Source organism: Ranitomeya imitator, chromosome 2 (assembly GCF_032444005.1).
Source record: "Ranitomeya imitator isolate aRanImi1 chromosome 2, aRanImi1.pri, whole genome shotgun sequence".
Taxonomy (NCBI): domain Eukaryota; kingdom Metazoa; phylum Chordata; class Amphibia; order Anura; family Dendrobatidae; genus Ranitomeya; species Ranitomeya imitator.
Window position 1 is genome coordinate 799,792,825 of NC_091283.1, and position 13,210 is coordinate 799,806,034.

The 13,210-nt window shown below is 43.8% G+C and overlaps 1 protein-coding gene across 2 annotated transcripts in view; it reads right to left on the reverse strand.

Moving 5' to 3' along the window:
• The window catches only part of FBXW4 (F-box and WD repeat domain containing 4), a 215,005-nt gene that overhangs the window by 141,755 nt on the left and 60,040 nt on the right, over positions 1–13,210 (reverse strand). For both annotated transcript variants that reach the window (XM_069753756.1, XM_069753757.1), the window contains 2 exons: positions 7,964–8,149; positions 4,064–4,196 (listed from right to left, as the gene is read on the reverse strand). In XM_069753756.1, the coding sequence (XP_069609857.1) occupies positions 4,064–4,196; positions 7,964–8,149 (319 nt within the window). The remainder of the gene's footprint in view (positions 1–4,063; positions 4,197–7,963; positions 8,150–13,210) is intronic.

Sequence of the window (13,210 nt, forward strand, 5' to 3'; positions counted from 1 at the left end):
GACCCAAGGATAGCGCAACAGTATGTACAGAATAGACAGCTCTATTGGACCTCCACCAACCTCACATTGATGACCCAAGGATAGCGCAACAGTATGTACAGAATAGACCGCTCTATTGGACCTCCGCCAACCTCACATTGATGACCCAAGGATAGCGCAACAGTATGTACAGAATAGACCGCTCTATTGGACCTCCGCCAACCTCATAGTGATGACCCAAGGATAGCGCAACGGTATCTACAGAATAGACAGCCCTTCTAACTTTCTTCCTAGACAGTTTCCATACAGGGCACTATGTAATTTATGCTTTCTGCAGGTTTGGGCAAACTGGTGAAGAGAAATAAAGTCGTTGGATGAGGGCAAGGACAACCACTACGGGGACTTGCTTCACTTTTACCAGTGATTTCTACCTAAACGGCAGTAAAATAGTAATGCTATGCTGTAAACCTAATAAACTAAAATAATAATGTAAAAACTTGTGAAATGAAAATAAAACTTTCTGAAGGCAGACCAGTTTAAGTAGGGCTCAGCCTTCAGAAACGGACTCGCTCATTAACCCTTTCAAGGTGCACGCTTAGATCAAACGGTCCCAATTCCCGCGTGAGTAACAGTAGTACAACCAGCTGGAAACAAGATTTCTGCATGACATTGCTCTGGAGAAACCAGTTTGAGTGTTTTAACTGCAATGTCAGATTATTCCCGGCAGACACCGCCTGGAAGTGTTTTATAGAGTTCTACAGCTCGGGAGGGAGGAGGGAAAATAGAATATCTGTCCGAGACTAGTGTCTGCCGTAACAGTGCAGGTCGTCTCATCTTCACAATACCTTGCCCTTTCCCAGATACAGCCACTTTCTAAAAACAATGAAAAATTCCATTACTTTGGCACCTAGTGGTCTGTTATGGCCCATTTACAAGAGCAACAATCGACAAACAAGTGCTCAAGTAACGCTCATCCTAACAGGACGACAGCCATCTCATGAGCATGCTAGATGCTGGTTGTTTGTTTGCAATTACACTTGCTTAAAAGCAATTATAATATTCTATGCACATGGAATGATGGTATTAGCGATTGTCCAGTGGGCATTAAATGTTCATTGGCCGGTCTAAATAGGCCGGTAAATGACTGCTTGCATACCTACAACTGGCAGTCATTTAATGGCTTAAATTAGCACATGTAGGAGAGACATTAAATTCTCAAGTCAGGCCTAGCAGTCCATATAACTTCAGCACTAGTCCTAGCAGTCCATATAACTTTAGCACTAGTTATCCCCTATCCACAGTGATTAGACCCCCAGCGAGCTAGAGATTGCGACTTTGACGAAACCCGAGAACAGGGCTCTGATCAAACCCGAGAACAGGACTCTGATCAAACCCGAGAACAGGACTCTGATCAAACCCGAGAACAGGACTCTGATCAAACCCGAGAACAGGACTCTGATCAAACCCGAGAACAGGACTCTGATCAAACCCGAGAACAGGACTCTGATCAAACCCGAGAACAGGACTCTGATCAAACCCGAGAACAGGACTCTGATCAAACCCGAGAACAGGACTCTGATCAAACCCGAGAACAAGACTCTGATCAAACCCGAGAACAGGACTCTGATCAAACCCGAGAACAGGACTCTGATCAAACCCGAGAACAGGACTCTGATCAAACCCGAGAACAGGACTCTGATCAAACCCGAGAACAGGACTCTGATCAAACCCGAGAACAGGACTCTGATCAAACCCGAGAACAGGGCTCTGATTAAAAGATTAAACCCGAGAACAGGACTCTGATCAAACCCGAGAACAGGGCTCTGATTAAAAGATTAAACCCGAGAACAGGGCTCTGATTAAAAGATTAAACCCGAGAACAGGACTCTGATCAAACCCGAGAACAGGGCTCTGATCAAACCCGAGAACAGGACTCTGATGAAAAGATTAAACCCGAGAACAGGGCTCTGACGAAACCCGAGAACAGGGCTCTGATTAAAAGATTAAACCCGAGAACAGGGCTCTGATTAAAAGATTAAACCCGAGAACAGGACTCTGATCAAACCCGAGAACAGGGCTCTGATCAAACCCGAGAACAGGACTCTGATGAAAAGATTAAACCCGAGAACAGGGCTCTGTTGAAACCCAAGAACAGGGTTTTGATGAACATCATGTTGAATGGAGCAGAGATGCACATGTTCGGCATCCACTCTATTAATTGTCTATGGGACTGCTGTACTCAGCATTATCCCGCCGTCCTATACACTACGAATGGAGCAGTGATGCACATACTTGTCCTCCATTGTCAATGGGACTGCTGTACTCAGCGTTATCACACAGTCCTATACACTATGAATGGAGCAGAGGTTGAAGATGCCAATACTCAAGATCGCTGGACTCATACTCTCTCAAAAGGAATAACAGAATTGGCACAAGGAATGCTCTGCATTTTTATCATCACTGATCCAAACGAGCAATAAAAAATTTAAATTGGGTTCCAGCAGCACTGTCCGCAGGGTGTCTATGATTTTTCAGCTGAGCCCCATGTGCTTCAATGAAGCTAACACAACCTATAGACAATTGCAATGCTATTTTTGGCAGAAAACAACTATGTTTTTGTGCGATTCTAATCCTGTATCATCCCTTTAAAGAGAATCTGTCAACAGGAGTTTGCAATCTGACAGCAGCTTGATGTAGGGGCAGAGACCCCGTTTCCAGTGATGTGTCACTTAATGGGCTGTGTTTTCCTGTTTCAATAAAATTAGCATTTTATCAGCAGGAGATTATAACTACAAAACTAGGTGTCTTGGGCCTACTGGCCCAACCTCACCCCCACAATGATTGGTAGATTTCTGCCTATGCACAGTGTGTTTACAAAGAAAGCTGCCAAGCAGTGACGTGAGTGAGGTTATACATAGCTCGATCTGCTGTAGAGAAAACAGGGATTGCATCACAACTGCTGCACGCAGTAAACTAAGTGACACATTGCTGGAATCAGGATCTCTGTCCCTACATAACACTGCTGTCAGATTACATAGCAAAACCTGCTGACAGATTCCCTTTAAATAATTTTTCTGGGATGTATAATAAAAATACATCTTTATGCAGTAATATGAACTTTCTCTGGATAACCTTTGGGTGACTTTTAGGGTATGTGCACACGTAGATTTTTCCACACCTGTTTTTGTAAATCCGCAGGTAAACCGCACTGCGGATTACCTGCGGATTTTCAGCGGTTTTTGTGGGGATTCCACCTGTGGATTCCTATTATGGAGCAGGTGTAAACCGCAGGGGGATCCGCACAAAGAATTGACACCCTGTAGAATGTAAGCCCGCAAGGGCAGGGTCCTCGCCCCTCTGTATCAGTCCGCCATTGTTAGTTTGTTTACTGTAAGTGATATCTGTAATTTGTATGTAACCCCTTCTCATGTACAGCACCATGGAATCAATGGTTCCATATAAATAAATAATAATAATAACAACATGCTGCGGAATAAACAACGCAGCGTTTCGGCGTGTTTTTTTCCGCAGTATGGGCACTACGGATTTTGTTTTCCACAGGTTTACATGGTACTGTAAACTCAGGGAAAACTGCTGCAGATCCGCAGCGTCAGATTCGCAGCGTGTGCACATACCCTTAAAGATTCACTGTATATCAAGACAAACCCCAGTGATTACGCCACCAATATTCTGTATGATCGCTGCGGATAGAGACCTGCCCAAATGCATGCAGCACGGATGTATGTCCTGGTGTATAAAGCAGTCACATATGTGCCCTTCTGTACAGTTACAGCTAAATCAAGTCCTGATCTGTGCATACTTATCTTGATTGTGTGTTTTTTTTGCATTTTTTTTATTTAGAAGGATTGAATACAGGGTAAGCTGCATCGAACCGCCCCGCTCAATCTCCATGAATTATAGGAGAGGACTAGCACGGAGTACAGTGTGGCTCCCGTCCAGCTGCCTTTTTAGCTAATCAGCTTTCAGCATGAGGGTGAGTAATGTGCCTCACGGAGGTGCTCCGTCTCTCCTGTCCACGGACGGTCAGAGGGAATGATTGAGCGACAGCTTCATGAGGACTTACCCTGGCAGTCCGGTCCCTGGAGCCGCTGACTATAATTCCTCCGTGACAATCCACGCAGTTCACATCTTGCTCGTGTGCGGAGAACTGGATGCTGGCAGTGCTGTGAAGATTATGAAGGGCGATCTTTCCATCCCTGCAGGGAGATCCAAGTCAGAGATGTGTTAACTGAATCCAAGGAGAGAAGTGTCCTGAAGAGCTGGTGCTACTGGATAAGGCCTGTGGGTATACCCCGAGCTCTGCGTGTAAGTCACCTTAAAGAACTCCTAGAACAAGAACTTAAAAACTAACCGTCATTTTAATTTTTATTATAAAATCAATAGTACACGTGAAAAATACTTTGTAATCATTGTGATCAGAGAAATCGGATTCTTTCTCTCCCTAGACTGATCTTTCACTCTTAAAAGGAAATCCGCCACCCAATCTGAGATCAGCATAATGTAGGGGCAGATACCCTGATTCCAGTAATGTACCACTTGCTGTGTTGCTTGCTGCAGTTTTAATAAAATCATTGGATCTGGGAGATAAAACAGAAATTTTATCAAAAGTGCAGCAACAAAACACAGTAAGCAATACATCGCTGCAATCCGGGTCTCTGTCTCTACATTATGCGGTAGCAAAAACCTTGTGACAGATTCCTTTTAAAGAACGGATTTGGAACTTTACAACTGTAACCGAAAATGGATAGACACTGCCACACTTGGTGGTCCCAAACTGCGAGCCTGTGTGGTCTTTTATGGATAAGAAAAAAATATAAAAATATTAAAAACATCATTTATTGATAAGCTCTAAAAACCGAAAAATGACGTAACACAAGACCTAGGTGTTTTGAGCATTTCCACGCTGTTAACCAGGAGTGGTCGTCTTCTTGGTGACAACGATGTGGTAGCCTTTAGTCTTTGCCTCTTTCTAGCTACAGCAACTCTATACCTAAGGCCGGGGTCACACTATGGCATCGGATGTGATCTGCTAAAGACCCTCGGCTCCTGCTCTGCTGCGAGAGGGAGCCAAGTGTCCGTGCTCTGTGCTCCGAGCCTCTCGCACAGCTGCGGAGGAGACGGAGAAAGTCATTTCTCCATCTCCTCCTCTGCCAGCGTCGGCGTATATTGCACCGCACTCGGGTGATATCTCGCACCGGCAGAGGAGCAGATGGAGAAATTACTTTCTCCGTCTCCTCCGCAGCTGTGCTCTGATCCTCTCTGGGTGACAGCCGAGGGTCGTTACCATATGCCATCCGTTGCCATACGCTAGTGTGACTCCAGCCTGTGTCATGAACGGACTTGTTGGAAATCTCACGCTATGACAAAATCATAAGGAAAGTCATAAAGTATGACTTAAGAGGGATCTATCCAAATTTTAACCCCTGTATAAATAACCTCTTATGGCACATGGTCATCATAGAATGGTGTTCACTAATTAAGACCCTCATCTATGAGCGGGAGGGAAGGGTCACTCTGTAACACTAGGGTGGTCATGTATTTGTACGGCCGCCTTTTAAGGCTAGGACAATATGTGCTGCGTGACACTGCCATCTTATGATTTCAGATCTGTGACCTACCACGACTTCAACACAGTCGCGAATGCTTCCGAATGTGTAGGATATTCGGTCGCTGGCTGCAAATCAGATGCGATTCACTTGCAATAGACGTCAATGCGAGTTGCACGAGTGTTATTGGTCGGGCGACTTGTCTGAGGATTGCTGTGGAGTTGTGTAGCACCAGCCTGAGGCTACGTGTACACCTTGAGTAGTTGCAGTACATTTTTCTGCACAGAAAACAGCGTCTTGGCAGGAAAAATACAGAATAAAATACGGCGCTTTTTTACGTGCTCCCCCTACATTCACTTAAGTATATGAAAAACGCTGCAAAAAAAGGCTGAAGGAGTTGACTTGCTGCAGATTTGGAAAAACACTTTCAAATCTGCAAAAAAGTCTCTTTCACTTTTGCTGGTACTGTAAAATGCTGCCATAAAAATCGTGCGGGGGTGGGGTGTGGAGCAGAAAAAAATACAGGTGTGAACAAGCCATAAGACCTGCATGGCGGTTGCTATTCCCATCAGAGACAGTTATTTGCTCAGGTGGCGAGATCAGCTGATCGTGGTCTCTATGTGAAAAAGCCTTTAATTGATGGACTTGTCTGTATAAGCATAAGCATTGGATGCCCCTCATAAGGCTTGGTGGCCATGACCAAACACTTGAATTAGTCCTATAGTGTATGTGCCTGGGGTTAGGATTGGGAATTTGGACTGGAAACGCTTTGATTTTATTGATAATGTGGGACACTATATTAAATCCCAGCATACTGAATGAGCTAGTAATAAATAAATGATGATTATAAAGGGCAGATGATTTGTGCTTTGCACCCGCCACGGAGTCCTGCAATCACACCGATGAGTCAAGACGAGTGATAGCACAGGAAAAAGGCGATTAGACCATACATTAGGGATCAAAGGAAATCTTACTTATGTTTCCAGCTATAAAACGCTGCTCAAAGCAAACATAATTGATATAATTCCTTTACATGCCCATTTCCAGGCTTACCGAACTAAGGATTCCATTAAAAATTCCACTCCAAACTTTTTTTTTTCTCTTTTTCCCTTCCTCTTCCCATCACTTTGAGGATGCTGAATGGATCTCCCGGCTGAGGTCTTAACATTTTCCGATGCAGTTGGCGTTAAACACAAAAGGTGATGCTGCAGAGCTGCGCTCCCCGCCTGCCTCGGCAGGCTCAGCCGCTGAACTCACCTTTGAGCAATGCAGCAGAGCTCACCGTGGAATGAGTCAGACCATTTATCTCTTTTATGAAGAGGATTATCTGCTAACACTCTTCTGCTCGTACTGACATTTTAGTGTGAATCTTCAAAAAGCCATGACCTCAGCCCAGGTTTAGGCTTCAGATACATTGTACCTTTGAAGAACTACATTGTCTTATTTCTACGTGTTGGGGCAAAAGTTGTATCCTTCCATGACGAATGGGCGCTACAGTGGAGATCAAAAAGTACTAAAAATGCCAAAGCCTAGGAATGACAAACAATAGTAGATAAGCGACCTTAGGGAATGTTAGCATACGAGATTTGCTCCCTCCAGTTTGCATGTGGCCATGAAAGAGATGACTCCCCTACTACTCTGGAAGCCCTGGATGGATATGCCACTTTTTCATGCAACACATACAAAAAGATTCCAGAGTTTCGGAGACACGCTAACGTGTTTCAAGTGCTTTTCTAACAAGACTGGTGATCAACATCTAAGGAGGGTTAATAAGACGACACTGATAAATCTCCGTCATTGGGTGCCATGCAATAATAATCACACCCTGCAGCAGCTCAGTCAACGGACTTGTCTCAGGAAAGGAGCTAGGAAAGACGAAGCCATTTATACAGAATCAAGACGTGCTCCAGTATATAATCTAGCGCTTACTAACACTAACCCATGGTCCTAAACTGCCCATACACCTAAGATAACAGACCCAAACCAAGCAGCCTATGGGGAAAACAGAGATCTCTTGGGGAAAAGTAGCGCAACTTCTCGATAATAAAAAATATTTGCTTGAAAAACTCTTTTTAAGAATGAAAACAGTTGGCATATCCTCCCTAGCCGCCTAAACTATTCTCAAATGCACGTGGTGTTCATCATAAGTGAATGTGAGACCATGCATAGAAATACAGAACTGCAGCTGACGTTCTGCCACGTCTGATGATAGGTGGACACCTGCTCTCCGTCTTAAGACCAGTCCTATGGTAATATACTGAGATCTGGAAAGATGGTCTCCACATTAACAGACTACACACAATCTCTGTAGTCCCATCCTGCAGTCGCGCTGTCTTCCACCTCGCTTCTACGTCTTGCAGATTTGCTAGCGTACATGCTCTTAATGGATAACACAGAAGTAAATTGCATCTACGTACCCTCCGCCACTGATTATATGAGAATCGGAGATAACAAAGCGACAGACATCTTCCTGATGACCCAAGAACATTGCAAAGGGTCTTTTGTGAAGTCGGCCGCCATTGGTGTGCAGCTGGTGGGCTCGGATTTCTTCAGCCTGAGTAAAATATAACACGTTCCCGTCTAGTTGCAGCCAGGGCATCAAACTAGAAGAAGGGAGAAAAGTGAAATCATACGAGAAAAATAAGGCCATAAAACATTTACATTCTATTTACCCTGGGATATGCAATAACCAGAATGTTGGGTGGTGGGTGTCTACCCTGTGGGACCCAAAGACCAGTCCACAGAGGTCTACAGAAGCATCTGATGGATACAAAGGGATATCTATTAATGGTGTATATGCCATGTGCACAGAGCCTAAATGTGATGGGACAACCTACCGTACTACTGCGTCCACCTGCTCAACATGCAACTTTGGGATGAGGATGGAATGTGATGTGTGGCAAGACCAAAAATAATGCAAAACAATAGACTGTATGCAATACTGCCATGTGCTACGTCTGATTTTGGCATTTGTGATTAAAGTAATCATATGGGATTTTCTCCATAGGTAATAATTGTATTTTCAGCACATTGTGCAATGGTTACACAGAGCTTCAGGGTACAAGTTATGACCTTTGAAAAGTCAGTGCGCAGCACAATATGGGGGCCTTGGTGTGTGGCACAAATAGGCACCACTGCATGGAGAGGGCACCTGTTGGCAACGTATGCGAGAGCCCACAGCTTAACTGCAGTATACAATTTACATGGTGAAATCAGGGACTGACATTAAGTTACCAAGTCTCCTTAAAAAGAGGTTGTGCAGCAGCTATGGTTTGAATGCTTATTAGTAATGCCCTTTGAGATTTGTCCTCTCAGGAGCCACTAAACCCTAATCACTGAGCTATGACCTCACCTACAATTGTGTCCAAAAGTATTGACACCCCTGCAATTCTGTCAGATAAAACTCAGTTTCTTCCTGAAAATGATTGCAAACACAAATTATTTGTTATCTTCATTTAATTTGTCTTAAATGAAAAAAACACAAAAAGTATTGTCCTAAAGCCAAATTGGATATAATTCCACACCAAACATAAAAAAGGGGGTGGACAAAAGTATTGGCACTGTTCGAAAAATCATGTGATGCTTCTCTAATTTGTGTAATTAACAGCACCTGTAACTTACCTGTGGCACCTAACAGGTGTTGGCAATAACAATCACACTTGCAGACAGTTGACATGGATTAAAGTTGACTCAACCTCTGTCCTGTGTCCTTGTGTGTACCACATTGAGCATGGAGAAAAGAAAGAAGACCAAAGAACTGTCTGAGGACTTGAGAAACCAAATTGTGAGGAAGCATGAGCAATCTCAAGGCTACAAGTCCATCTCCAAAGACTTGAATGTTCCTGTGTCTACCGTGCGCAGTGTCATCAAGAAGTTTAAAGCCCATGGCACTGTGGCTAACCTCCCTAGATGTGGACGGAAAAGAAAAATTGACAAGAGATTTCAACGCAAGATTGTGCGGATGTTGGATAAAGAACCTCGACTAACATCCAAACGAGTTCAAGCTGCCCTGCAGTCCGAGGGTACAACAGTGTCAACCCGTACTATCCGTCGGCATCTGAATGAAAAGGGACTGTATGGTAGGAGACCCATGAAGACCCCACTTCTTACCCCGAGACATAAAAAAGCCAGGCTGGAGTTTGCCAAAACTTACCTGAAAAAGCCTAAAACGTTTTGGAAGAATGTTATCTGGTCAGATGAGACAAAAGTAGAGCTTTTTGAGCAAAGGCATCAACATAGAGTTTACAGGAGAAAAAAAAAGAGGCATTCAAAGAAAAGAACACGGTCCCCACCGTCAAACATGGCGGAGGTTCCCTGATGTTTTGGGGTTGCTTTGCTGCCTCTGGCACTGGACTGTTTGACCGTGTGCATGGCATTATGAAGTCTGAAGACTACCAACAAATTTTGCAGCATAATGTAGGGCTCAGTGTGAGAGAGCTGGGTCTCCCTCAGAGGTCATGGGTCTTCCAGCAGGACAATGACCCAAAACACACTTCAAAAAGCACTAGAAAATGGTTTGAGAGAAAGCACTGGAGACTTCTAAGGTGGCCAGCAATGAGTCCAGACCTGAATCTCATAGAACACCTGTGGAGAGATCTAAAAATGGCAGTTTGGAGAAGGAACCCTTCACATATCAGGGACCCGGAGCAGTTTGCCAAAGAAGAATGGTCTAAAATTCCAGCAGAGCATTGTAAGAAACTCATTGATGGTTACCGGAAGCGGTTGGTCGCAGTTATTTTGGCTAAAGGTTGTGCAACCAGGTATTAGGCTGAGGGTGCCAATACTTTTTTCTGGCCCATTTTTGGAGTTTTGTGTGAAATGATCAATGTTTTGCTTTTTGCTTCATTCTCTTTTGTGTTTTTTTCATTTAAGACAAATTAAATGAAGATAATAATACCAAAGAATTTGTGTTTGCCATCATTTTCAGGAAGAAACGGAGTATTATCTGACAGTATTGCAGGGGTGTCAATACTTTTGGCCAAAACTGTACACTTACTATATATATAGAATTTACAGTAAGGGGTTCAGTGGCCAATAGAAAACAATGAGGTTTCAATAGCACGACATTTAACAGGTTAACTTATGGGCTGAATGTTTGACTTTAATCCCACAAGTGGTGAAACCACAAATCCTGCTCCTACTGCGCAGGACAATGATTTGGGTGAAGGAGCACAGGTGAATAAATACCACAAACCACAGAGAGGTGTATAATCCGCCTGTGGATTTGGTTTACAGCATCTTTGGCCCTGTAGGATTTCTAAACTATAGACCACAGGACGGCATAGATGTCAGATGAAGCAGAGCCAGGGAGCAGGCAGAGCGCCACGTTGGGCGCCAAGTACATAGTCCTCACTCACGGACGAGATGAATGTAATGAAATACATCAGGATCATTGTCTGCGGGCTCGGAGATCACTTCTTGAGTGTAACAAAAAAGTTATAGGAGTAGTTAGCTCTTTTTGTTTTGTTTTTTTTTTTGTTTTTTTTTGGGGGGGGGGGAATTTGCTGCCTTTTTCAGATTTTACATTTCTATGAGGTTTGCGCTAATATTTTACATTAGGAAATGCTTTCTGTGCTCGCTGGTGTTATTTTATTTTATTTGTTTTTTTAAATGCAATATTATATTCCTGATTTACTTGGTTTAAAAGGGTTGTCTACTGCCTGGACAGCCCCTTATTAAATGCTGAAGTTCCTCAAGTAAAATAATAAGCGCTTATAATCACATCCCACCCCGGCGTTGTTCTGGCGATGTCGGCGCTGGGTCTACCGATGCTTTACTATTACGTCAGAGCGGATGTGAGCAGCAGCCGATCACCAACCGCGAATGTCACATGTTATGTCACATGTGCGCTGCAGCCAATGGCACACAAGATCCGGGAGATCTGGCGCTAACATCACTGGAACGGCAGCGGTGAAGGAGGTGGGTATAAGTTTCACTTTCTTTACTCCGGGGACTCGGGCATTTTAGAAGGACTTTTCCCCTTTATGTAAGAAAGAGCACAAGTATTTCTACGCCTACATTCACACATCTGTTTTTCTCATGCATGTGCTGCCATTCAGATGAGGTTTCGTTATAAAGGATCCGTGTGTCCCTTCTGCTACACATGACTTATCCCAACCCTTCTTTGAGGATCAGGCTCGTTTGCTCAAGTTTCAAGTATCCATCAATAACGGATTGTCCATTTTACATCACTTTTCCATCCGTTTTTAACTTATCCAATTCTTAGTGTTAATGAGAAAAAAATAATTTTGCTTATCTGCTTGTCTTTAAAAACCGATGAGAAAAAAAGTAAAAATGGATGTAGAATGGAAGATACACGGGAGAAAAACGGTCAGTTCATGATGGATGTAGAAAATGGATGTGTGAATGTAGCTTAAGTCATATCCATTTCTGGGTAAACTGAGTGACAACCAACATGGCCATCATTAAAGGGAACCGGTCAGGCCTGATCACACTATTAACCAGCAGGTAAAGGGTTAATCTACAGGTTAATAGTGTTATGAAGGAGCCTGGCCACTGTACTGAAAGTGCGGCGCTGAGAGAAAATTAATTCATCATTTCTCCCAGGAGCTGCCAGCTTTCAGTCATGCATGCTGAGTGCGGCACGCCTCGACACTGACTGATAGCCGGCTGCACTCTTATTTCTCCCCAGTGAGATCAAAGTGGTTCATTACCAAAAATGCATCACAACAAAGAAAAAAAAAAACGGCCTTCTGCTGCGGCTCTCTGGAAGAAAACAAACAAAACTGGATCTAAAATGCTATAATGGATAAAGGACTCCTAGTCAATGAGCTTTCTATTGATCAGCGAGTGCCCGGCCTATAGGATATTCCGGCCATTACAAGAGCAGCCCTGATGAACACAATTCTAACTACTGAGTCACTATTACTGACTGATGTATCACAATCCCGGGGCAGTGATAAAACATCACGCAATAAAAGAAGCAAGCAATTATTAGAAAATTTTCATTTGAAAACATCTTCTCCATCCAGTGCATATCTCACCTACTCAGAGACCGGCGTGATTAATAAAAAGTCTGTATTTGAAGGCAGGAAATGAGATCTGGTAATATTCCCCACGTGGTGCGGCTCGGGCACTGGTCACCCTTCAGGCATTTCTACACTTAACGCCAGGCGTCTAGGTCCTCAATGACAGCAGAGTCATTTCCCAGCAAACTCTGTCATCACAAACAGATGATTATGAAGCGGCCGTGGCAGACGCAGGAGATGTTTTATGGGGCAGCGGTTCCTGCTCGCACACATTTATCTTTGCTTTTCCGCTTGCAGAGCAGCAGGTACAAAGCGATCCGCTCCACGAGTTTTGGGATTTCTACTCTTTTCTTAATTGCGACATATATCACTGCGGGCGATACATGAAACTATAGATTGTGTCGGTGCCGCCTTATACTTAACTGTAAAATGTATTTTTTCCACCCCCATTTTGCAACCTTCTTCCTTCTGGTGAAGACACCCACCTCCTCAGCACCTGGACATGTATCAAAGGGGATGACTACAAAAGCCCCCGATGTCAGCAGCTCTCAGATCGGGGAAATGGATTGTGCCTATATGTCAGAGCTGCGTGTAAATATGGCTCCCTGAGGAGACAAACTGGACTTTAAAACTGATTTATATAGGACATTAATCCACAGAAAATCAGCTTTAAAA